The sequence below is a fragment of the Saccoglossus kowalevskii genome, chromosome 5 (assembly GCF_978046115.1).
Source record: "Saccoglossus kowalevskii chromosome 5, keSacKowa6.1, whole genome shotgun sequence".
Lineage (NCBI taxonomy): Eukaryota > Metazoa > Hemichordata > Enteropneusta > Harrimaniidae > Saccoglossus > Saccoglossus kowalevskii.
Genome location: NC_140645.1, coordinates 17,988,598 through 18,011,932, shown reverse-complemented (window position 1 = coordinate 18,011,932; position 23,335 = coordinate 17,988,598). Strand labels below are relative to the sequence as shown.

Here is a 23,335-nt window from a genome sequence, read left to right as displayed (position 1 = left end):
GAGTTTAGAATTATTTCTCAGTACTTATTCACTGTTACAATGCTGTACCATTACTTTCACCATCCTACTACAGCCAGATCTGAAGGCCTTTGCCGCATTCTGGCCACGCTGTGTGGCGCGGATCGCGTGAACGGGTTTCATGTTCTCTGCACGTAATAAGCTCGGTTATTAAGCATCCTTTTTGGGGATGCCCGGTGGCCGAGGGGAAGACGTGTAGTGGCGTGAAGCTAGGCGATTGGGTGCCGTACGCGAGCGCCGGTTCGAGTCACGCACGCAGTACGTGTTTACTATAATTAGACATATTCTTTACCTTGCACGTGTTTACTATAATTAGACATAGTCTTTACCTTGCCGTTTATTCGGTGTTATTTGCTTACTTTACTTCCTATGTCGACAGCAACTATGAGTTTAGAATTATTTCTCAGTACTTATTCACTGTTACAATGCTGTACCATTACTTTCACCATTCTACTACAGCCAGATCTGAAGGCCTTTGCCGCATTCTGGCCACGCTGTGTGGCGCGGATCGCGTGGACGGGTTTCATGTTCTCTGCACGTAATAAGCTCGGTTATTAAGCATCCTTTTTTGGGGATGCCAGGTGGCCGAGGGGAAGACGTGTAGTGGCGTGAAGCTAGGCGATTGGGTGCCGTACGCGAGCGCCGGTTCGAGTCACGCACGCAGCACGTGTTTACTATAATTAGACATAGTCTTTACCTTGCCGTTTATTCGGTGTTATTTGCTTACTTTACTTCCTATGTCGACAGCAACTATGAGTTTAGAATTATTTCTCAGTACTTATTCACTGTTACAATGCTGTACCATTACTTTCACCATTCTACTACAGCCAGATCTGAAGGCCTTTGCCGCATTCTGGCCACGCTGTGTGGCGCGGATCGCGTGGACGGGTTTCATGTTCTCTGCACGTAATAAGCTCGGTTATTAAGCATCCTTTTTTGGGGATGCCAGGTGGCCGAGGGGAAGACGTGTAGTGGCGTGAAGCTAGGCGATTGGGTGCCGTACGCGAGCGCCGGTTCGAGTCACGCACGCAGTACGTGTTTACTATAATTAGACATAGTCTTTACCTTGCCGTTTATTCGGTGTTATTTGCTTACTTTACTTCCTATGTCGACAGCAACTATGAGTTTAGAATTATTTCTCAGTACTTATTCACTGTTACAATGCTGTACCATTACTTTCACCATCCTACTACAGCCAGATCTGAAGGCCTTTGCCGCATTCTGGCCACGCTGTGTGGCGCGGATCGCGTGGACGGGTTTCATGTTCTCTGCACGTAATAAGCTCGGTTATTAAGCATCCTTTTTTGGGGATGCCAGGTGGCCGAGGGGAAGACGTGTAGTGGCGTGAAGCTAGGCGATTGGGTGCCGTACGCGAGCGCCGGTTCGAGTCACGCACGCAGTACGTGTTTACTATAATTAGACATAGTCTTTACCTTGCCGTTTATTCGGTGTTATTTGCTTACTTTACTTCCTATGTCGACAGCAACTATGAGTTTAGAATTAATTCTCAGTACTTATTCACTGTTACAATGCTGTACCATTACTTTCACCATCCTACTACAGCCAGATCTGAAGGCCTTTGCCGCATTCTGGCCACGCTGTGTGGCGCGGATCGCGTGAACGGGTTTCATGTTCTCTGCACGTAATAAGCTCGGTTATTAAGCATCCTTTTTGGGGATGCCCGGTGGCCGAGGGGAAGACGTGTAGTGGCGTGAAGCTAGGCGATTGGGTGCCGTACGCGAGCGCCGGTTCGAGTCACGCACGCAGTACGTGTTTACTATAATTAGACATATTCTTTACCTTGCACGTGTTTACTATAATTAGACATAGTCTTTACCTTGCCGTTTATTCGGTGTTATTTGCTTACTTTACTTCCTATGTCGACAGCAACTATGAGTTTAGAATTATTTCTCAGTACTTATTCACTGTTACAATGCTGTACCATTACTTTCACCATCCTACTACAGCCAGATCTGAAGGCCTTTGCCGCATTCTGGCCACGCTGTGTGGCGCGGATCGCGTGGACGGGTTTCATGTTCTCTGCACGTAATAAGCTCGGTTATTAAGCATCCTTTTTTGGGGATGCCCGGTGGCCGAGGGGAAGACGTGTAGTGGCGTGAAGCTAGGCGATTAGGTGCCGTACGCGAGCGCCGGTTCGAGTCACGCACGCAGTACGTGTTTACTATAATTAGACATAGTCTTTACCTTGCCGTTTATTCGGTGTTATTTGCTTACTTTACTTCCTATGTCGACAGCAACTATGAGTTTAGAATTATTTCTCAGTACTTATTCACTGTTACAATGCTGTACCATTACTTTCACCATCCTACTACAGCCAGATCTGAAGGCCTTTGCCGCATTCTGGCCACGCTGTGTGGCGCGGATCGCGTGAACGGGTTTCATGTTCTCTGCACGTAATAAGCTCGGTTATTAAGCATCCTTTTTTGGGGATGCCAGGTGGCCGAGGGGAAGACGTGTAGTGGCGTGAAGCTAGGCGATTGGGTGCCGTACGCGAGCGCCGGTTCGAGTCACGCACGCAGTACGTGTTTACTATAATTAGACATATTCTTTACCTTGCACGTGCTTACTATAATTAGACATAGTCTTTACCTTGCCGTTTATTCGGTGTTATTTGCTTACTTTACTTCCTATGTCGACAGCAACTATGAGTTTAGAATTATTTCTCAGTACTTATTCACTGTTACAATGCTGTACCATTACTTTCACCATTCTACTACAGCCAGATCTGAAGGCCTTTGCCGCATTCTGGCCACGCTGTGTGGCGCGGATCGCGTGGACGGGTTTCATGTTCTCTGCACGTAATAAGCTCGGTTATTAAGCATCCTTTTTTGGGGATGCCCGGTGGCCGAGGGGAAGACGTGTAGTGGCGTGAAGCTAGGCGATTGGGTGCCGTACGCGAGCGCCGGTTCGAGTCACGCACGCAGTACGTGTTTACTATAATTAGACATAGTCTTTACCTTGCCGTTTATTCGGTGTTATTTGCTTACTTTACTTCCTATGTCGACAGCAACTATGAGTTTAGAATTATTTCTCAGTACTTATTCACTGTTACAATGCTGTACCATTACTTTCACCATCCTACTACAGCCAGATCTGAAGGCCTTTGCCGCATTCTGGCCACGCTGTGTGGCGCGGATCGCGTGGACGGGTTTCATGTTCTCTGCACGTAATAAGCTCGGTTATTAAGCATCCTTTTTTGGGGATGCCAGGTGGCCGAGGGGAAGACGTGTAGTGGCGTGAAGCTAGGCGATTGGGTGCCGTACGCGAGCGCCGGTTCGAGTCACGCACGCAGTACGTGTTTACTATAATTAGACATAGTCTTTACCTTGCCGTTTATTCGGTGTTATTTGCTTACTTTACTTCCTATGTCGACAGCAACTATGAGTTTAGAATTATTTCTCAGTACTTATTCACTGTTACAATGCTGTACCATTACTTTCACCATCCTACTACAGCCAGATCTGAAGGCCTTTGCCGCATTCTGGCCACGCTGTGTGGCGCGGATCGCGTGAACGGGTTTCATGTTCTCTGCACGTAATAAGCTCGGTTATTAAGCATCCTTTTTGGGGATGCCCGGTGGCCGAGGGGAAGACGTGTAGTGGCGTGAAGCTAGGCGATTGGGTGCCGTACGCGAGCGCCGGTTCGAGTCACGCACGCAGTACGTGTTTACTATAATTAGACATATTCTTTACCTTGCACGTGTTTACTATAATTAGACATAGTCTTTACCTTGCCGTTTATTCGGTGTTATTTGCTTACTTTACTTCCTATGTCGACAGCAACTATGAGTTTAGAATTATTTCTCAGTACTTATTCACTGTTACAATGCTGTACCATTACTTTCACCATCCTACTACAGCCAGATCTGAAGGCCTTTGCCGCATTCTGGCCACGCTGTGTGGCGCGGATCGCGTGAACGGGTTTCGTGTTCTCTGCACGTAATAAGCTCGGTTATTAAGCATCCTTTTTGGGGATGCCCGGTGGCCGAGGGGAAGACGTGTAGTGGCGTGAAGCTAGGCGATTGGGTGCCGTACGCGAGCGCCGGTTCGAGTCACGCACGCAGTACGTGTTTACTATAATTAGACATAGTCTTTACCTTGCCGTTTATTCGGTGTTATTTGCTTACTTTACTTCCTATGTCGACAGCAACTATGAGTTTAGAATTATTTCTCAGTACTTATTCACTGTTACAATGCTGTACCATTACTTTCACCATTCTACTACAGCCAGATCTGAAGGCCTTTGCCGCATTCTGGCCACGCTGTGTGGCGCGGATCGCGTGGACGGGTTTCATGTTCTCTGCACGTAATAAGCTCGGTTATTAAGCATCCTTTTTGGGGGATGCCAGGTGGCCGAGGGGAAGACGTGTAGTGGCGTGAAGCTAGGCGATTGGGTGCCGTACGCGAGCGCCGGTTCGAGTCACGCACGCAGTACGTGTTTACTATAATTAGACATATTCTTTACCTTGCACGTGCTTACTATAATTAGACATAGTCTTTACCTTGCCGTTTATTCGGTGTTATTTGCTTACTTTACTTCCTATGTCGACAGCAACTATGAGTTTAGAATTATTTCTCAGTACTTATTCACTGTTACAATGCTGTACCATTACTTTCACCATTCTACTACAGCCAGATCTGAAGGCCTTTGCCGCATTCTGGCCACGCTGTGTGGCGCGGATCGCGTGGACGGGTTTCATGTTCTCTGCACGTAATAAGCTCGGTTATTAAGCATCCTTTTTGGGGGATGCCAGGTGGCCGAGGGGAAGACGTGTAGTGGCGTGAAGCTAGGCGATTGGGTGCCGTACGCGAGCGCCGGTTCGAGTCACGCACGCAGTACGTGTTTACTATAATTAGACATAGTCTTTACCTTGCCGTTTATTCGGTGTTATTTGCTTACTTTACTTCCTATGTCGACAGCAACTATGAGTTTAGAATTATTTCTCAGTACTTATTCACTGTTACAATGCTGTACCATTACTTTCACCATTCTACTACAGCCAGATCTGAAGGCCTTTGCCGCATTCTGGCCACGCTGTGTGGCGCGGATCGCGTGGACGGGTTTCATGTTCTCTGCACGTAATAAGCTCGGTTATTAAGCATCCTTTTTTGGGGATGCCAGGTGGCCGAGGGGAAGACGTGTAGTGGCGTGAAGCTAGGCGATTGGGTGCCGTACGCGAGCGCCGGTTCGAGTCACGCACGCAGTACGTGTTTACTATAATTAGACATAGTCTTTACCTTGCCGTTTATTCGGTGTTATTTGCTTACTTTACTTCCTATGTCGACAGCAACTATGAGTTTAGAATTATTTCTCAGTACTTATTCACTGTTACAATGCTGTACCATTACTTTCACCATCCTACTACAGCCAGATCTGAAGGCCTTTGCCGCATTCTGGCCACGCTGTGTGGCGCGGATCGCGTGAACGGGTTTCATGTTCTCTGCACGTAATAAGCTCGGTTATTAAGCATCCTTTTTGGGGATGCCCGGTGGCCGAGGGGAAGACGTGTAGTGGCGTGAAGCTAGGCGATTGGGTGCCGTACGCGAGCGCCGGTTCGAGTCACGCACGCAGTACGTGTTTACTATAATTAGACATATTCTTTACCTTGCACGTGTTTACTATAATTAGACATAGTCTTTACCTTGCCGTTTATTCGGTGTTATTTGCTTACTTTACTTCCTATGTCGACAGCAACTATGAGTTTAGAATTATGTCTCAGTACTTATTCACTGTTACAATGCTGTACCATTACTTTCACCATTCTACTACAGCCAGATCTGAAGGCCTTTGCCGCATTCTGGCCACGCTGTGTGGCGCGGATCGCGTGGACGGGTTTCATGTTCTCTGCACGTAATAAGCTCGGTTATTAAGCATCCTTTTTTGGGGATGCCAGGTGGCCGAGGGGAAGACGTGTAGTGGCGTGAAGCTAGGCGATTGGGTGCCGTACGCGAGCGCCGGTTCGAGTCACGCATGCAGTACGTGTTTACTATAATTAGACATAGTCTTTACCTTGCCGTTTATTCGGTGTTATTTGCTTACTTTACTTCCTATGTCGACAGCAACTATGAGTTTAGAATTATTTCTCAGTACTTATTCACTGTTACAATGCTGTACCATTACTTTCACCATCCTACTACAGCCAGATCTGAAGGCCTTTGCCGCATTCTGGCCACGCTGTGTGGCGCGGATCGCGTGAACGGGTTTCATGTTCTCTGCACGTAATAAGCTCGGTTATTAAGCATCCTTTTTGGGGATGCCCGGTGGCCGAGGGGAAGACGTGTAGTGGCGTGAAGCTAGGCGATTGGGTGCCGTACGCGAGCGCCGGTTCGAGTCACGCACGCAGTACGTGTTTACTATAATTAGACATATTCTTTACCTTGCACGTGTTTACTATAATTAGACATAGTCTTTACCTTGCCGTTTATTCGGTGTTATTTGCTTACTTTACTTCCTATGTCGACAGCAACTATGAGTTTAGAATTATGTCTCAGTACTTATTCACTGTTACAATGCTGTACCATTACTTTCACCATTCTACTACAGCCAGATCTGAAGGCCTTTGCCGCATTCTGGCCACGCTGTGTGGCGCGGATCGCGTGGACGGGTTTCATGTTCTCTGCACGTAATAAGCTCGGTTATTAAGCATCCTTTTTTGGGGATGCCAGGTGGCCGAGGGGAAGACGTGTAGTGGCGTGAAGCTAGGCGATTGGGTGCCGTACGCGAGCGCCGGTTCGAGTCACGCATGCAGTACGTGTTTACTATAATTAGACATAGTCTTTACCTTGCCGTTTATTCGGTGTTATTTGCTTACTTTACTTCCTATGTCGACAGCAACTATGAGTTTAGAATTATTTCTCAGTACTTATTCACTGTTACAATGCTGTACCATTACTTTCACCATCCTACTACAGCCAGATCTGAAGGCCTTTGCCGCATTCTGGCCACGCTGTGTGGCGCGGATCGCGTGAACGGGTTTCGTGTTCTCTGCACGTAATAAGCTCGGTTATTAAGCATCCTTTTTTGGGGATGCCCGGTGGCCGAGGGGAAGACGTGTAGTGGCGTGAAGCTAGGCGATTAGGTGCCGTACGCGAGCGCCGGTTCGAGTCACGCACGCAGAACGTGTTTACTATAATTAGACATAGTCTTTACCTTGCCGTTTATTCGGTGTTATTTGCTTACTTTACTTCCTATGTCGACCACAACTATGAGTTTAGAATTATTTCTCAGTACTTATTCACTGTTACAATGCTGTACCATTACTTTCACCATCCTACTACAGCCAGATCTGAAGGCCTTTGCCGCATTCTGGCCACGCTGTGTGGCGCGGATCGCGTGAACGGGTTTCATGTTCTCTGCACGTAATAAGCTCGGTTATTAAGCATCCTTTTTTGGGGATGCCAGGTGGCCGAGGGGAAGACGTGTAGTGGCGTGAAGCTAGGCGATTGGGTGCCGTACGCGAGCGCCGGTTCGAGTCACGCACGCGCACGCAGTACGTGTTTACTATAATTAGACATAGTCTTTACCTTGCCATTTATTCGGTGTTATTTGCTTACTTTACTTCCTATGTCGACAGCAACTATGAGTTTAGAATTATTTCTCAGTACTTATTCACTGTTACAATGCTGTACCATTACTTTCACCATTCTACTACAGCCAGATCTGAAGGCCTTTGCCGCATTCTGGCCACGCTGTGTGGCGCGGATCGCGTGAACGGGTTTCGTGTTCTCTGCACGTAATAAGCTCGGTTATTAAGCATCCTTTTTGGGGATGCCCGGTGGCCGAGGGGAAGACGTGTAGTGGCGTGAAGCTAGGCGATTGGGTGCCGTACGCGAGCGCCGGTTCGAGTCACGCACGCAGTACGTGTTTACTATAATTAGACATAGTCTTTACCTTGCCGTTTATTCGGTGTTATTTGCTTACTTTACTTCCTATGTCGACAGCAACTATGAGTTTAGAATTATTTCTCAGTACTTATTCACTGTTACAATGCTGTACCATTACTTTCACCATTCTACTACAGCCAGATCTGAAGGCCTTTGCCGCATTCTGGCCACGCTGTGTGGCGCGGATCGCGTGGACGGGTTTCATGTTCTCTGCACGTAATAAGCTCGGTTATTAAGCATCCTTTTTTGGGGATGCCCGGTGGCCGAGGGGAAGACGTGTAGTGGCGTGAAGCTAGGCGATTAGGTGCCGTACGCGAGCGCCGGTTCGAGTCACGCACGCAGTACGTGTTTACTATAATTAGACATAGTCTTTACCTTGCCGTTTATTCGGTGTTATTTGCTTACTTTACTTCCTATGTCGACAGCAACTATGAGTTTAGAATTATTTCTCAGTACTTATTCACTGTTACAATGCTGTACCATTACTTTCACCATCCTACTACAGCCAGATCTGAAGGCCTTTGCCGCATTCTGGCCACGCTGTGTGGCGCGGATCGCGTGAACGGGTTTCATGTTCTCTGCACGTAATAAGCTCGGTTATTAAGCATCCTTTTTTGGGGATGCCAGGTGGCCGAGGGGAAGACGTGTAGTGGCGTGAAGCTAGGCGATTGGGTGCCGTACGCGAGCGCCGGTTCGAGTCACGCACGCAGTACGTGTTTACTATAATTAGACATATTCTTTACCTTGCACGTGCTTACTATAATTAGACATAGTCTTTACCTTGCCGTTTATTCGGTGTTATTTGCTTACTTTACTTCCTATGTCGACAGCAACTATGAGTTTAGAATTATTTCTCAGTACTTATTCACTGTTACAATGCTGTACCATTACTTTCACCATTCTACTACAGCCAGATCTGAAGGCCTTTGCCGCATTCTGGCCACGCTGTGTGGCGCGGATCGCGTGGACGGGTTTCATGTTCTCTGCACGTAATAAGCTCGGTTATTAAGCATCCTTTTTTGGGGATGCCCGGTGGCCGAGGGGAAGACGTGTAGTGGCGTGAAGCTAGGCGATTAGGTGCCGTACGCGAGCGCCGGTTCGAGTCACGCACGCAGTACGTGTTTACTATAATTAGACATAGTCTTTACCTTGCCGTTTATTCGGTGTTATTTGCTTACTTTACTTCCTATGTCGACAGCAACTATGAGTTTAGAATTATTTCTCAGTACTTATTCACTGTTACAATGCTGTACCATTACTTTCACCATCCTACTACAGCCAGATCTGAAGGCCTTTGCCGCATTCTGGCCACGCTGTGTGGCGCGGATCGCGTGAACGGGTTTCATGTTCTCTGCACGTAATAAGCTCGGTTATTAAGCATCCTTTTTTGGGGATGCCAGGTGGCCGAGGGGAAGACGTGTAGTGGCGTGAAGCTAGGCGATTGGGTGCCGTACGCGAGCGCCGGTTCGAGTCACGCACGCAGTACGTGTTTACTATAATTAGACATATTCTTTACCTTGCACGTGCTTACTATAATTAGACATAGTCTTTACCTTGCCGATTATTCGGTGTTATTTGCTTACTTTACTTCCTATGTCGACAGCAAATATGAGTTTAGAATTATTTCTCAGTACTTTACTTCCTATGTCGACAGCAACTATGAGTTTCTAATTAGCATACAATGGTGATTTTTGACGTCACGGGGGGAACTTGTCATCGTTTCACAATGGCCGCTATACGCATGCATTGCTCGGAAAGCGACACGGAATCTATCTTATTATCGTCTGACGAGAGTTGTGAGATCGAGGAATATGATGACAACAAGAGATGTCACGATTTTGTTTTAGAGTGCCAGGGACAAAGTGGCCCATACAGGTTTGAACCTGCGAGAAAAGTACGCGATGTGGGTGACCGTGTACCTCCCCAAAATGAACATGACGATTCAGGCACCCGGTTCAGGCGCAGGCACAGAGTTTGAACATCGTGACCGAAAATCTTAACGTTGTTATTTTTTATTAAACTCCACCTGAACAATGTATCAGTAATGTTAGAAAATTTGCACTCTAAAATGTAAATTGTTGTGCGTCGGATAGATCGCGTGTTCTATTTCCGGTAGGACGAATACCTATGTTGGGGAGTAAATGTAGTGAGTAGCAGTTAACTCCCTGGGGTAGGATTCGGGAAGACTATACCGGAACAGAACCAGACAGATCAGTTTTATGCAAAAAACACAGTGGTGGTTTATTGCCAGATAGACTGATATAGTAAGTAGTAACAACAGGTGAACACTGGTGAAATACACACATTCTGAGTATATATACTCTCTGAACGAACGTGATAGAAAACACAACTCTATAAAGTAGCAATCGTAACATAAATATAAATTGGCGGCAATGTGTACGACAGGTCAATAACATCTCGCCTGTGATAGGCTAAAATTAAAACAATCTGATAGGCTGAGAGATTCATCTCAGAATCCGAGACGTAACATTACAAGACTGCTTCTCTAAATTCTCCGCGCCTCAAAAATAAACACATGAAATGTATGTCTACTACATTATCAATGAAATCATGTACCTCGAACTATTAATAACGATATTGGATAAAAGATTCAAGTAAATGAAGTGTCCACGGAAGGCATTTCAGCCGACTGTCCATATTTATTTGGTTGAATATTACGAATAAAAACATAATAATGAAAATGAAATTTCGAAAGTCACATTAAATCAGCAATTCTTATTCGGGCTGCCACAGCAGAATACCTGGTTGGTCGCTTAGGAATAGTGTCACCAGTCATCTGGGTGGTGGTGACATCTTTGTCAGCGGTTAGTCCAATATTTTGTATTGTCTCTGCAGGTAATCCAACATCTGATTGATTATTACTTTCAGGCGACGTTAATTCCTTAGAAACAATTTCTAACGGATACAATTTATGTATCGGTCGATTGGTAGGTCCGTTAGCATTATTTAACTCAGCAGATCTCACAAGCTGGTCGTTGCCGTAAACTAATTTAGTTACGGTGCCAAGATGCCATTTCTGGCGTTTATCCACATCACTGTGGATTATCACAACATCTCCAACTTTCATTGTATTCCCTTTACTTCCGGTAGTTGGGTGTCTCTCTCGAAGGGCAGTCAAATATTCGGTCGACCATCTTCGCCAAAATTGAGCATGTAATCATGACAAGTGGACATAACGATTATTCATTTCACGGTGGTCTGAAAACTGATAAGTAGGGTCGCGTGGTAATGAGGGTAATGTCCGCCCGTGAAGTAAGTGATTCGGGGTCAATGCTATGTTGTCATTAATAATTGATGATACGTACGTAAGGGGTCGGCCATTAAGAACGGCATCAACTTCTGTTACTTCTGTTGAGAGTTCATCGAATGTTATTAACGCTCGACCTAGTGTCTTCTTAATAGCATTTTTTGTTAGCCCAATTAACCTCTCCCAAAAACCTCCATACCACGGATCACGTTTCGGTATGAATGTCCATTGCACTCGGTGTGCAGCGAGAAAGTCTCGGACTTCCGGTGTATCAAAGAGTGTGCGAATTTCATCAGCCGCGAAAATGTAGGTTGATGCATTATCAGACAACATGCGGCTTGGAAGTGAACGTCTGGCAGCAAATCTTCTGAATGCGTGCATGAATGTTTTTGTTGACAAATCAGGCACAAGTTCGAAGTGAATCGCACGTGTCACCCCCCCCCCGCAAGTAAATAAACAAACGTACGCTTTATCGCGTGTTCCATCAGCTGATTTCGTAAATAGATTTCCAGTGAAATCTACACCAGTTATAGTGAAAGCAGGGACAATGTTCACTCGATAATTCGGCAACGGTGCCTGAACTGGGTTTGCGTACGGTTTCCCTGTAACTTTATTGCATTTCACACACTTATGAATGACGTTACGCACAATAATCCGTATTTTAGGTATCCAATATTTCTGTCGTATATGCGTCACTGTGGATTGAACTCCTTCATGACACATCAGAGTGTGTGCTTTCCAAAAGATCAAGTCCGTTAGTTTGTGATGCGAGGGTATTAATGCTGGAAATTTTGTCACAAAATCTAATGCAGCATTATGGATTCTACTTCCACAGCGGAGTATATCATCTTCATCCACGAACAAATTCAGTTGTTGAACGATGGGAGAACATCGCGTTAAATTAAATTTAACGGATTGAATTGTATCGCCGTAGTATTGACGTTTGAATATGTTTGACCCACATATTTTCAGCGCGGTTCAGTTCGTCACCGGTTATTATTCCAGTGTTTATATCGTTAGACTTAATGCGGCTGATAAAACGTAGCACATAGCTGGTCACACGTAAAAGTTTGTCCAAATCGTTATATCTGGAAATATCCATAATTTGGTGAATTCCCCGATCACTGAGATTAGTAACAGCACACGATTGATTATCAATAGTATTTTCCCGTTCTGGAGTAGTGATAATTCCAACATCGTGGGCAGATAGTTCATTCACCCCACCTCTCGTGTGTGGGTTAATTAGATGAGATTCATTTGGCTCAATCGCAGAATGCAGCACATTTGCATCAAAGGCAGGACAAGTCGGCCATTCGCTTGTTGTTGGTAGCCTTGGGCCTTTCCACCACAAATCAGAATTTTCCAGGTTTTCGTAGGTAATCCATCTGGCTAGTAAGTCAGCGGGATTTTCTTCGGTTGGACAATATTTCCTAGTAGACTGAAATTCACAAATTTCATCCACACGATTTTTCACGAAGATCGGCAGTTTCTTGTTACTACTTAACCAGTGAAGCGTGATTTGGCTGTCTGACCACAAATAGAAATTAGTAATGTTATATATTTGTCAGATAGCGCATCTTTGACATATTTACTGAGACGTGCAGCAATTAATGTTGCCATAAGTTCCAATCTTGGTAGCATAGTTTCGGTCATTGGCGCGATTCTGGTTTTCGCCATCACAAAGGAAGTTTGTTGTGCACATCTTAGGTAGATCACCGCACCATATGCCTTGGGACTGGCGTCGGCGAAAGCGTGTAATTCGAACTCGGCATCAGGATTGACTTCAGGGAAATATTGACGTTTCACCTGAATATTGCTTGCATCGTTTATATCCTCAGCGATATGCATCCACATCGAACATAGGTCTGAGTTAAGCGGTTCGTCCCAGCCTAGTTCGAGTTTCCATAACAACTGTATGAATAACCGGGCTTTAACGTGGACTGGAGTTAGGTAACCAATCGGGTCGTATAACGCGGAAGTGAAACTGACAATGTCGCGTTTCGTAATTAGATCAGTTAATAGCGGTACATTATTAACTTTGGGGTAGGTCAACTTATCCGATTTCGTCGACCATCGCATTCCCAAAACAGACACAGTTTCGGCGGGCTCATTGAGGTTGTCACGTTTGGAAAGTTCGTTCAATTGTTCAAAATTAGAAGACCACGCCCTGAGTTTAAATCCGCTCGTCGTCATTAGCTTGTTGGCTTCTTTATAGTATGTTATGGCATTTTCTGTAGTATCAACACCATCGATCACATTATCAACATAAATATTGTTCTTTAATGTTTTGGCTGTAGAAAGTGTGTTGTTGGCGTCTAAATGCGTTTTTATAACCGCATTTAAGATAAACGGTGAACAAACAGCGCCAAACAATACTGTTTTAAATTGTAATGTTATGAATTTACCTTCTGGGTCAGACGCGTCTAACAGCCACAGAAATTTCGTGAATTTCCTCTCGTCTTCTTCCAATCTAACATTCAGAAAGGTCTTTTCAATGTCACTTGTTAATGCAATGTTATTTGGGCGAAATCGTAGTAGAATGGCTGGTAGGTCATTTATCAACGATAGACAGTCATTCAAGCTCAGAAAGCTAGCACCCTGACTACAACTGCAGTCATACGCAATTCTAATGGGTGTAGTTGCCGAGTCCTTCTTTACCGCTCTATGCGGTAAATAGTGTCCGATACTAGTATCGTCTTCGTTAACTTCCTCGATGAAATCACGACGTCGTTGCTCGGTGATGATGTCATCATACTTTTTGATGACATCGGGGGTTAGTCGGCGAATCATGTTACGCGTACGGTTTACAGTAACACTATAGTTCGTCGGCAGCGGTCGGTGATCCTCTTTCCATGGTAGTCGTGCGACGTATTTTCCTTGGTCGACCCTCAGATGCGTGTCTCTATACGATTCTTAGCTCATACGTTTGTCAGTTTCCGGACTTTCTTTAATTCCAATTAGTTCCAAGTCCCACACATTTTGGACTTTTGCGTCGTCGCCTCGGCAAGTATATTGAATATCCACGTTATCAACAATTTCGCGGCCATTTTCCGTTACAATAGTATTCTTGGTAACATAATTGTCCGGAGTAGAAATCACGTGAAGCATACGTACATTAGAATCCATTGTATTAGTAGTTCCAGAGGGCCCGGAAAGCAAATATCCAAATTTGGAGGATACGGCGGTTGGACCGACCATACCGGAAATTACTTGAGATCCAACGAATTCCAATATTGATCAGCCCGAATTAATATATCAATAGGAAGTTTCTCATGATCAGAAACTGGATGAGCGAAATGTAATCCCTTCAAATGGCTCATGTTATGAATTTCCTGGGAAATGTGATTAGTCAAGTCCTAAGATATTTCAGGTATAATCATTGCGTCGATCGTCGAGGTATTTCCATTCAATTCATGTGCGGTTAACTCAGTGAATGCCATGGCGCGTACATTGGACGTTTTGTCGCCAAATGTTGATAGTTTGATGTGCTCGCGGCGTGTTGTTTTCGCGGACAACTCTCGGGCAAATTTCTCTGTTGTGAATGTCATATTTGCCCCTTCATCGAAAAGAACAACAGCGCGTATAGGATTTCCGTTCCCGGCTGATATCCGGCACAAGCGCGGTTTTCAACAGCACGGGTCCGATGGCTGTCTTCTTATTTCGCAAAGGGTTGGCTTTGGTCAGGGTCACGGTGATTTCAGAAGTAGTAGAGGATGTAGATGACCGGTCAGGCTTGTTCGCGTCGTAGTGTAGAGCGGTATGGTGGCGTTTCTTGCAGACGCGACACAAATATTTCGATTTGCACTCAGAAACTCTGTGCTTACCGAAACAATTGAAGCAAAGTCGACCTTTCTTAACAATGGCCAGTCTCTTACGTGAATCAGTAATTATCGTACAGTTCGATGCGAAGTGCGTACCCTTGCAAAAGGGACAAGTTTGCGGTCTATTTTTCGTTGACTGTGCTGTTGTGTGAAACGCAGCGGTTAATTCCGGTTGTGTGTAATGTAAATCGCACCTTGGTTAAACAGCAACAGTATTACATTACTCTAGAAGCGTGCAATAGAATCTTTGTATTTATGTTTTTAGCACTGTTCACAAGTCAATGCAACTGCTTTAAGAATCAATTCAATATAATTTTAACCGGTTCACGGGGTCCAAAGTAAGTGAGTATTGTTAATAATAATATGTGCGGTTTCTTAAATGACCAAATTACATTTTATTCAAACTCTCATATCAGATAGTGGGATTAGTCGCCTATTACTTTATTAAAGTAGTATGTAATTACGAATTGAACGAACTACCTGCTATAATTAGCGAATCACAGAATACTTTGGTCTGAAAGAAATTTATGTTCAATTCTGTGCCATGTCAGGATTATTATGGTTGTTGATGGAAGTATACAGAATTTATTAATACCTGTTGAGACACAAAAACAAACAATTTACGCACTGTTTCACCTGCTCAAGAAGAGGTGAAAACAATACATATTATCATAGGCTGAAATTGGCGAATCAAAAACGTCCCTGGGCCAACATAAGATAGCAAATGGTTAAAAGTGTGTATACCACTATAAATGTTGTTTATGTAAAACATTATGTAGGTCGTATGTAGTTTAGTCTAATGCAGATTGTAAAGACAACAATTGTATTGATAAGTATACCCCTAGTTTAAATCTCGCGAAATTTATAGTCCGGCATTGTACTGACATTTAAACAGCTAATGTAAATCACTCGACAGAAAAACCTACCTTGTTATAATATAGATTGTTTATTGCACCTTAATTGAACAACTATTTGAAATTCAATTGTTTCATAAAAGCACATATGACTTCATGCACATGATAACGATTATGCATTAAATTATCAAATGAAACTTAAGTGTGTTCAATCTTGTAATGTAGTGAAACCTACTGTTTAACTTTGCCTTTTTTTTGGTTTTCGTGATATAAGTTGGAAATCACAAGATTTGACATATGTTAACTTTGATACAACAAACTAGATTCATTTTAAAAAGTGATATAATAGTACCCATTTTTTTGTGTATAGCACGAGACAAAATGCATTACAGTGTAACACTTTTGCTTTGCACCGCACATCATTAATGTGTCGTGAATAACACCCTAAACTACATACCTTTGCTACTTAACATACTGCCATTTAATTGATTTTATATTATATTGACAGAATCGTTGTAATTGGAGATATTGATTTATTATATTAGACAAATAACAGCCGCGTCACACAAATGGACTTTCTATTCTGCACCCTAATGGTTGCGGTTTTGCTTTGTAAGTACTAAATTCCTACAACACTGCGATAAAGAATTTCCGTTTTCGAAATTCCGACATTTTTTTTATTGTATTCACAGTAAAATTATTTATTAAAGTTAGTGTTCATACATGAGTTGTTGAACACACTACATAGTTTGTAATTTCATTCAGCTTCTTTCAGTCTTAATTCAAAACAAATAAAAGGAAGAAATATAGAGAATATAGCAAATTCTCTTTTTCTGTAATATTTTTGTGTAATCGGTAATTATGAAAATTATTTATGGGTGCTTGTGTAACACATTTCGTTATGAATTATTCCTAATGTGGCGAAATGGTTTTAGTGGGACTTTTCAATAATGAGGGAATTGGCACTTTGGCATTAACTTTATGTAGTGTCATATTTATTTTTGTGGTGAAAAATGGATGTTCTTCTCGTCTTTAAACAAAGGCATAATTATTATTTACAAATATTTATGACTGACAGACATAACTGAGCATAGCCTAGATAATGGCAAGTAGGATTACTTTTAATGTTTGTCAATTGTAAACATCTACATATAAGATATGCACACTGAAACACTGACAAGAGAAAGCTACATTCTTTATCTCTGATGTCTCAAGTCACAGTCACATATTCAGTACAACAGAGAAATAAAACATCATTTATTTGCCACAGTAATTATTAATCCTGTATTTCAGGCAAAAAAAAAAGACCCATATTAAATACATAACAAACACCAACACTAATAAATACAACGTCTAAGATTAGTTTAAAATTTGGATAAGAAAAAACTGTCAGAGTTGACACAAGTACGAATTAAAGCATTATTGCTCGTAAGTAGGCGCTGACTGAAGTTATATAATTCCTTGCGCTGACGAGATTCAAAGTTCAAAATATTTCTATTCACGAAATTACCACTAGCGCTGCTAGCCCGTTTAAGGCTAAATCTCAATCTTATAGCGTTATTATAAGCAATAAAACAATTTGTGTACGATAATCAATAAATATGCAAGAAAATATCGATTAAAAATGTCTTCTATTATCAGATTGGTATTATTCACAATGTAGAACAGAGCTCCTTTAATCCATCTTTGTATCCACCCTACCAAATAAAAATGAAATAAAGACAATTTGTATTTATTTGTTGTCAATGTTTCGAAAGTTATTCAGCTGCCTATAATGTAAATTATTTCCAGGAATAAAAAAAAAATGCATTATATTGTCAAAATAAGTTTTTTCGGGGTTTTTCGTCCTTAAAACGAAAGAATTTCACAAGTTTTCATCGCAGTGTTATACGTGTGCATACAAATACAATTCGGAGGTTTATGAATGTGTTATTTTAAGATTAACAACGTTGAAACTAGAACCATGACAAAAAACGATCACTGAATAATAACAATCATTATCCGATTGCATCTGATACTAAGAATATGGGTGACTAGCTATCATTGCATGTACTGATTACAATTTCGGTGATATGCAATATATGTTAAAAAATACGAATTACGTATGATTGTATATATTTATGTAATTCAAGTACCCAGGTCTGATGCTTCAGTCGTCGAGCAAACAGTCAACAAAGGGGAATCCATTGAACTCCAATGTCCAGTCAATCAGCTGAATGATAAAGCGGCACACGTTTTATCTACCAGATGGAACATCGGAACATCATACAGGTTCATTGGACAGCGTTTGGAGACTGGCCCTTCCAAGTATATAGATCATACTAAGTACAGTATTCTAGAAAATTCCTCTCTTCGTGTGTTTAACACCGACTACACGGACGAGAACGTATACACATGTACTCTTGTCTATAGTAATACCATACACTTAGTATACAGAGGGATAGTGAAACTTATAATATGTGGTACGTATTTATCGAATACATAATTTGCATTGATCGTCGCTCTCTAAGCTCGTGTTCAAATGTAACTTGCCTGTTATTTTAGGTTTATAGCCATTCTTCAATTTAAGTAATAATTGCTTCGCAATCAAGATAGTATTCCCTGAACACCAAAAGGAGTTCTTCTTTTAGATAGGGTAAAAGTAGTGTGAAATGCTATCTGTACAGAAGCGATAATTACATATATTCGTTTCAGTAATCGTGCATTTACGTAAACATTTACGTGAGTTTTAAGGTATATATAATATATAGTTGTTCACTGTAAACTTTCGAAATTTTTAATTTTATGATGTTCATAAGTATTTTTCATGTATGACACACTCCATGAGACGAGAGTGATAAAACTATTACTTGAAATATATATATATATATATGGAGGAGTTGCATGACACGATCGGTTGAAATAATATTATCATTTGCGTAAATTAATATTCACGAGCAATGAAAAACTCGTCTTTTCAGTACAATTGTGTCAAAATGAAAGTCCAATATCATAAATAGTAGTTCTAAATTGACTGATTGTATTGTTATGAGCTTAAAAAATAATCAAACACTGATTTTAAGTGCCAAATTAATTATGTATAAAAGCATTTTGTGTGCTTGCGCAGTTTAAAATGGAACAATTTTGAACACATAAAATAACGCGTAAAACATCCTCCTGCATAAAACAAGTAGCGCTAAACTGGCTGTCGGTTGAACTGTTTTAGAATAGACACAATTATAGGGCTTCTATATTTCTATGTCATGTTTCTAAGTTTCGTTGAAGAAAACAGTGTACCAGGAAACTATTGTTGATATGAAGCTAGGTATTACAGTGTGCGTGTAATAAATTACTATGTTATTAGTACGCGAAATGCATGAATGCGTACGTGGGTCTGTGTGTGTGGAGGGGGGGGGGGGAGGTGATCGACCGAGTGACTGACTATTTTGACATGTTCCATAAAGTTTTTTATATATATTATGTTAAGACATGTAATTTTGTAAAGTTTTAAAAACATAAATACAGATAAATTACATAAAAAAATGGCTCAGTCCCTGGAGGTCAGTAGTAGCAACCTACACATAGGTATGCGCACATCAGATTGGTTTACAATGGGCAAAGAGTATGTTTATGATATTTTCAAGGGTCACGGTACCTTTTTTAGAGTTTTGCAGGAATCAAAGCTGCATCGTTATACTAGTAACGTGTGCTATGTGGCAATGATAGTTCCATTTTATATTCTAATTTCTGCAGCTACAAAAAAATGCTTTAAGCACTTTATTGTGGTTTTGTTTTTGAAAATCTGTTTCAAAGGATGGATTTTTGAAAAATTTTGCCTCTTTGGCTTTGATTTCGCACATGCCCACATATAAATAATAACAGTACCATGTATCTATCAATTTGGCAAATTGCAATATATCTATGAGATATGATTTTGTCTTTCATCATTGGAATTTGAATATCAAGTCCCGCTATACTTGATGGGTGTTTTTAAAATTGAAATTATATATTGTTTATTACATTAAATTATAAAACGAAATCACCATTTATGAGTATTTCGCACAATTTGTTTGAATCAAAATTTCACACTCGTTCTAAATTTGTTATCTAAATTGCAGCCACTGATTTTTGTGCATAATGTTTACATATAATTTTGCCATGCAAAGAAATGATACTGTGTCATTAGTTTGTATGCGTTCATTTAATCTAGATACTTACACAATTCCTTTTTACGTTTTTCACCACACAACACTCCTCATAAAATACTTGTATTCTAGAGTGTTGGTTTGTTGATTGAATGTGCTGAAATCAAGCCAAAGACAAATGTTACAATTAAAATTCTCTAATGAACATCGATCGGGAGATAGCAGTTGTTAAGATCAATTTATTTCGGCACTTGTTGTAGCACAAGCATAGGAAACTTATCCTTGATTTTAGATCATCATTATACAGACTTACGAGTAAGTTTCACTTTATCTAATCCACTGAGAACGTCTGACTTTAGTTTTAGAACGATTAATTGATTTTGTATGTGTTGTATGCGTCTGCATGGTACTATATGTTGAAATATAGCTCGCTAATTTTGACGCAAAAGTTATAACGAAGGCCTCTCAGTAGTGTCAAATGTTTTGTTAAATCTAAAAACAGCAGCGTCCTTAAATAATTAGCTTTATTATTAAATCCCCCACAAGACGGATGTTTTCCGATATATGTCTCTTTTATATATATAGTTTGATAATAGACTGACTTTGCTGTAACAATTGTATAATAATATTAATGGTGAGTATCATATTTTAGTAGGTATTATTGTTTGCGAAAAGTTTGCCCAACAGTTAAATCTCGTGCACAGTAAAATGTATAAATGATTTTTTCTTTCAGTGCCATTCAGTTTGCAACTATCTCACGACATTGAAACAATGATTGATGAACAAGAATCGAACCTTGAATTTCGCGTCCGACCATCTACTGCCCTTAGTGTGACTTGCGAAGCTACATTAGGGCGACCAGTAGTCAAGTTAGAGTGGCGATTCAATGGAATTGTTCTCAACAGTAACACTGATACATTCGTGTTTCAGTGGGACGTTTGTGACGAGAAGTTATGTAACTCCTCTAGTAAACTTTTCTTCGGATCTATTAAGCAAACCCAGGAAGGCAATTATAGCTGTGTGGGTGAGAATGGCGTGAGTGTAAACCACCAGACTAAATATTTTATGCTACGGCTACAAGGTACTTTATAATTACGTACGAAATGTGTTTCATTAGATGCTTTTCGTTGGGTCACATGTTTTCTGTGTCAGGGTGTTCACCACAACAAAGTCACGATTCATCTAAGTAGAAACTTCACAAAATCGATTACCTTTTGGGTTTTTTCTAGTTTTCTAAATGACCAACAATAAACTCAACTCCCTATACGCATTATTAGTTATTAGTTCAGCATATATTGACAGATTGTATTTCACTGATAGTATAGTTTGCTAATTATTATGTTGCTTATCATTAATCCTAATCACGATGTTATCATTTTCACTATGATTATCAGAAGTCTCAAAACAACGTGAAACCACAATGGAAATTTACACAGTCAAGTTAGTAAATATTACGGATTATATCAACACATCAGAAAAGGGCTACGAGTCCAAAACACCATATTCAATATATAAAGTTGCCGTTCCAGTAGCAACGATAGTGCTAGTAGGTGCAGTAATAGTTGTAGTAGTAATGAAGGTAAAGAAAACAGTTTTATATATTTACATCCCATGGCAATTGTTTTTATATCAGTCATCTCAGTCATCTGTTTTAGCACTGTTCGGTAAACATCACTTTCGACTATTACGACACACATTAAATAACCAGAAAGTTTAATGTGATAACGGCAGACAATATCATAATATCATATACTTTAATAAAACATGTCGCTTTTGGGATAACGTGCGGACATGATTTGCAAACATGCACATGCACAAACTAATCCATACGCACTTTTCATAATTTCCACGTGAAGAGCTTGTGACTCACTGTCGATATTGCATTTAATAACATTTGCAACGCTTAAACAAAGTTAGAATTTACAGTATACGTCCACTCGCAAATTAAAAATTAATGTTGTTTTGTCTTCGTAAATAAAAAACTGAATTTCATAAATACGAGACTACATGACATAAAGATGGGACTGTATAATATAAATACGAGACTACATGACATAAAGATGGGACTGCATAACATAAATACGAGACTACATGACATTAAGATGGGACTGCATAACATAAATACGAGACTACATGACATAAAGATGGGACTGCATAACATAAATACGAGACTACATGACATAAAGATGGGACTGTATAATATAAATACGAGACTACATGACATAAAGATGGGACTGCATAACATAAATACGAGACTACATGACATTAAGATGGGACTGCATAACATAAATACGAGACTACATGACATAAAGATGGGACTGCATAACATAAATACGAGACTACATGACATAAAGATGGGACTGCATAACATAAATACGAGACTACATGACATAAAGATGGGACTGCATAACATAAATACGAGACTACATGACATAAAGATGGGACTGTATAATATAAATACGAGACTACATGTCATAAAGATGGGATTGCATAATATAAATACGAGACTACATGACATAAAGATGGGATTGCATAATATAAATACGAGACTACATGACATAAAGATGGGATTGCATAACATAAATACGAGACTACATGACATAAAGATGGGACTGCATAACATAAATACGAGACTACATGACATTAAGATGGGACTGAATAACATAAATACGAGATTACATGACATAAAGATGGGACTGCATAACATAAATACGAGGCTACATGACATAAAGATGGGATTGCATAATATAAATAGGAGACTACATGACATAAAGATGGGACTGCATAACATAAATACGAGACTACATGACATAAAGATGGGACTGCATAACATAAATACGAGACTACATGACATAAAGATGGGACTGCATAACATAAATACGAGACTACATGACATAAAGATGGGACTGCATAACATAAATACGAGGCTACATGACATAAAGATGGGATTGCATAATATAAATAGGAGACTACATGACATAAAGATGGGACTGCATAACATAAATACGAGACTACATGACATAAAGATGGGACTGCATAACATAAATACGGGACTACATGACATAAAGATGGGACTGCATAACATAAATACGAGACTACATGACATAAAGATGGGACTGCATAACATAAATACGAGACTACATGACATAAAGATGGGACTGCATAACATAAATACGAGACTACATGACATAAAGAGGGGACTGCATAATATAAATACAAGACTACATGACATAAAGAGGGGACTGCATGACATAAATACGAGACTACATGACATAAAGATGGGACTGCATAACATAAATACGAGACTACATGACATAAAGAGGGGACTGCATAACATAAATACGGG

The 23,335-nt window shown here is 41.0% G+C and overlaps 3 protein-coding genes across 3 annotated transcripts in view; 1 reads left to right on the top strand and 2 right to left on the bottom strand.

The window, feature by feature from the left end:
* Positions 1 to 10,638: 10,638 nt before the first annotated feature.
* Positions 10,639 to 11,571, bottom strand: LOC144355733 (uncharacterized). The gene is made up of 2 exons (XM_085498768.1): positions 11,249 to 11,571; positions 10,639 to 11,077 (listed from the first exon to the last, which is right to left on the bottom strand). Exons 1-2 carry the CDS (start codon positions 11,569 to 11,571, stop codon positions 10,639 to 10,641), a joined length of 762 nt encoding a protein of 253 aa, XP_085354894.1.
* Positions 11,572 to 12,690: 1,119 nt separating this feature from the next.
* On the bottom strand, positions 12,691 to 13,980 carry LOC146745831 (uncharacterized). Its single transcript, XM_085498767.1, has one exon. It carries the CDS (start codon positions 13,978 to 13,980, stop codon positions 12,691 to 12,693), a length of 1,290 nt encoding a protein of 429 aa, XP_085354893.1.
* Positions 13,981 to 20,760: 6,780 nt separating this feature from the next.
* LOC144355732 (uncharacterized) overlaps positions 20,761 to 23,335 on the top strand; it is a 55,677-nt gene continuing 53,102 nt past the window's right edge. The window contains exons 1-2 of the mRNA XM_085498766.1: positions 20,761 to 21,070; positions 21,384 to 21,568. Of these exons, the coding sequence (XP_085354892.1) occupies positions 20,761 to 21,070; positions 21,384 to 21,568 (495 nt within the window). The remainder of the gene's footprint in view (positions 21,071 to 21,383; positions 21,569 to 23,335) is intronic.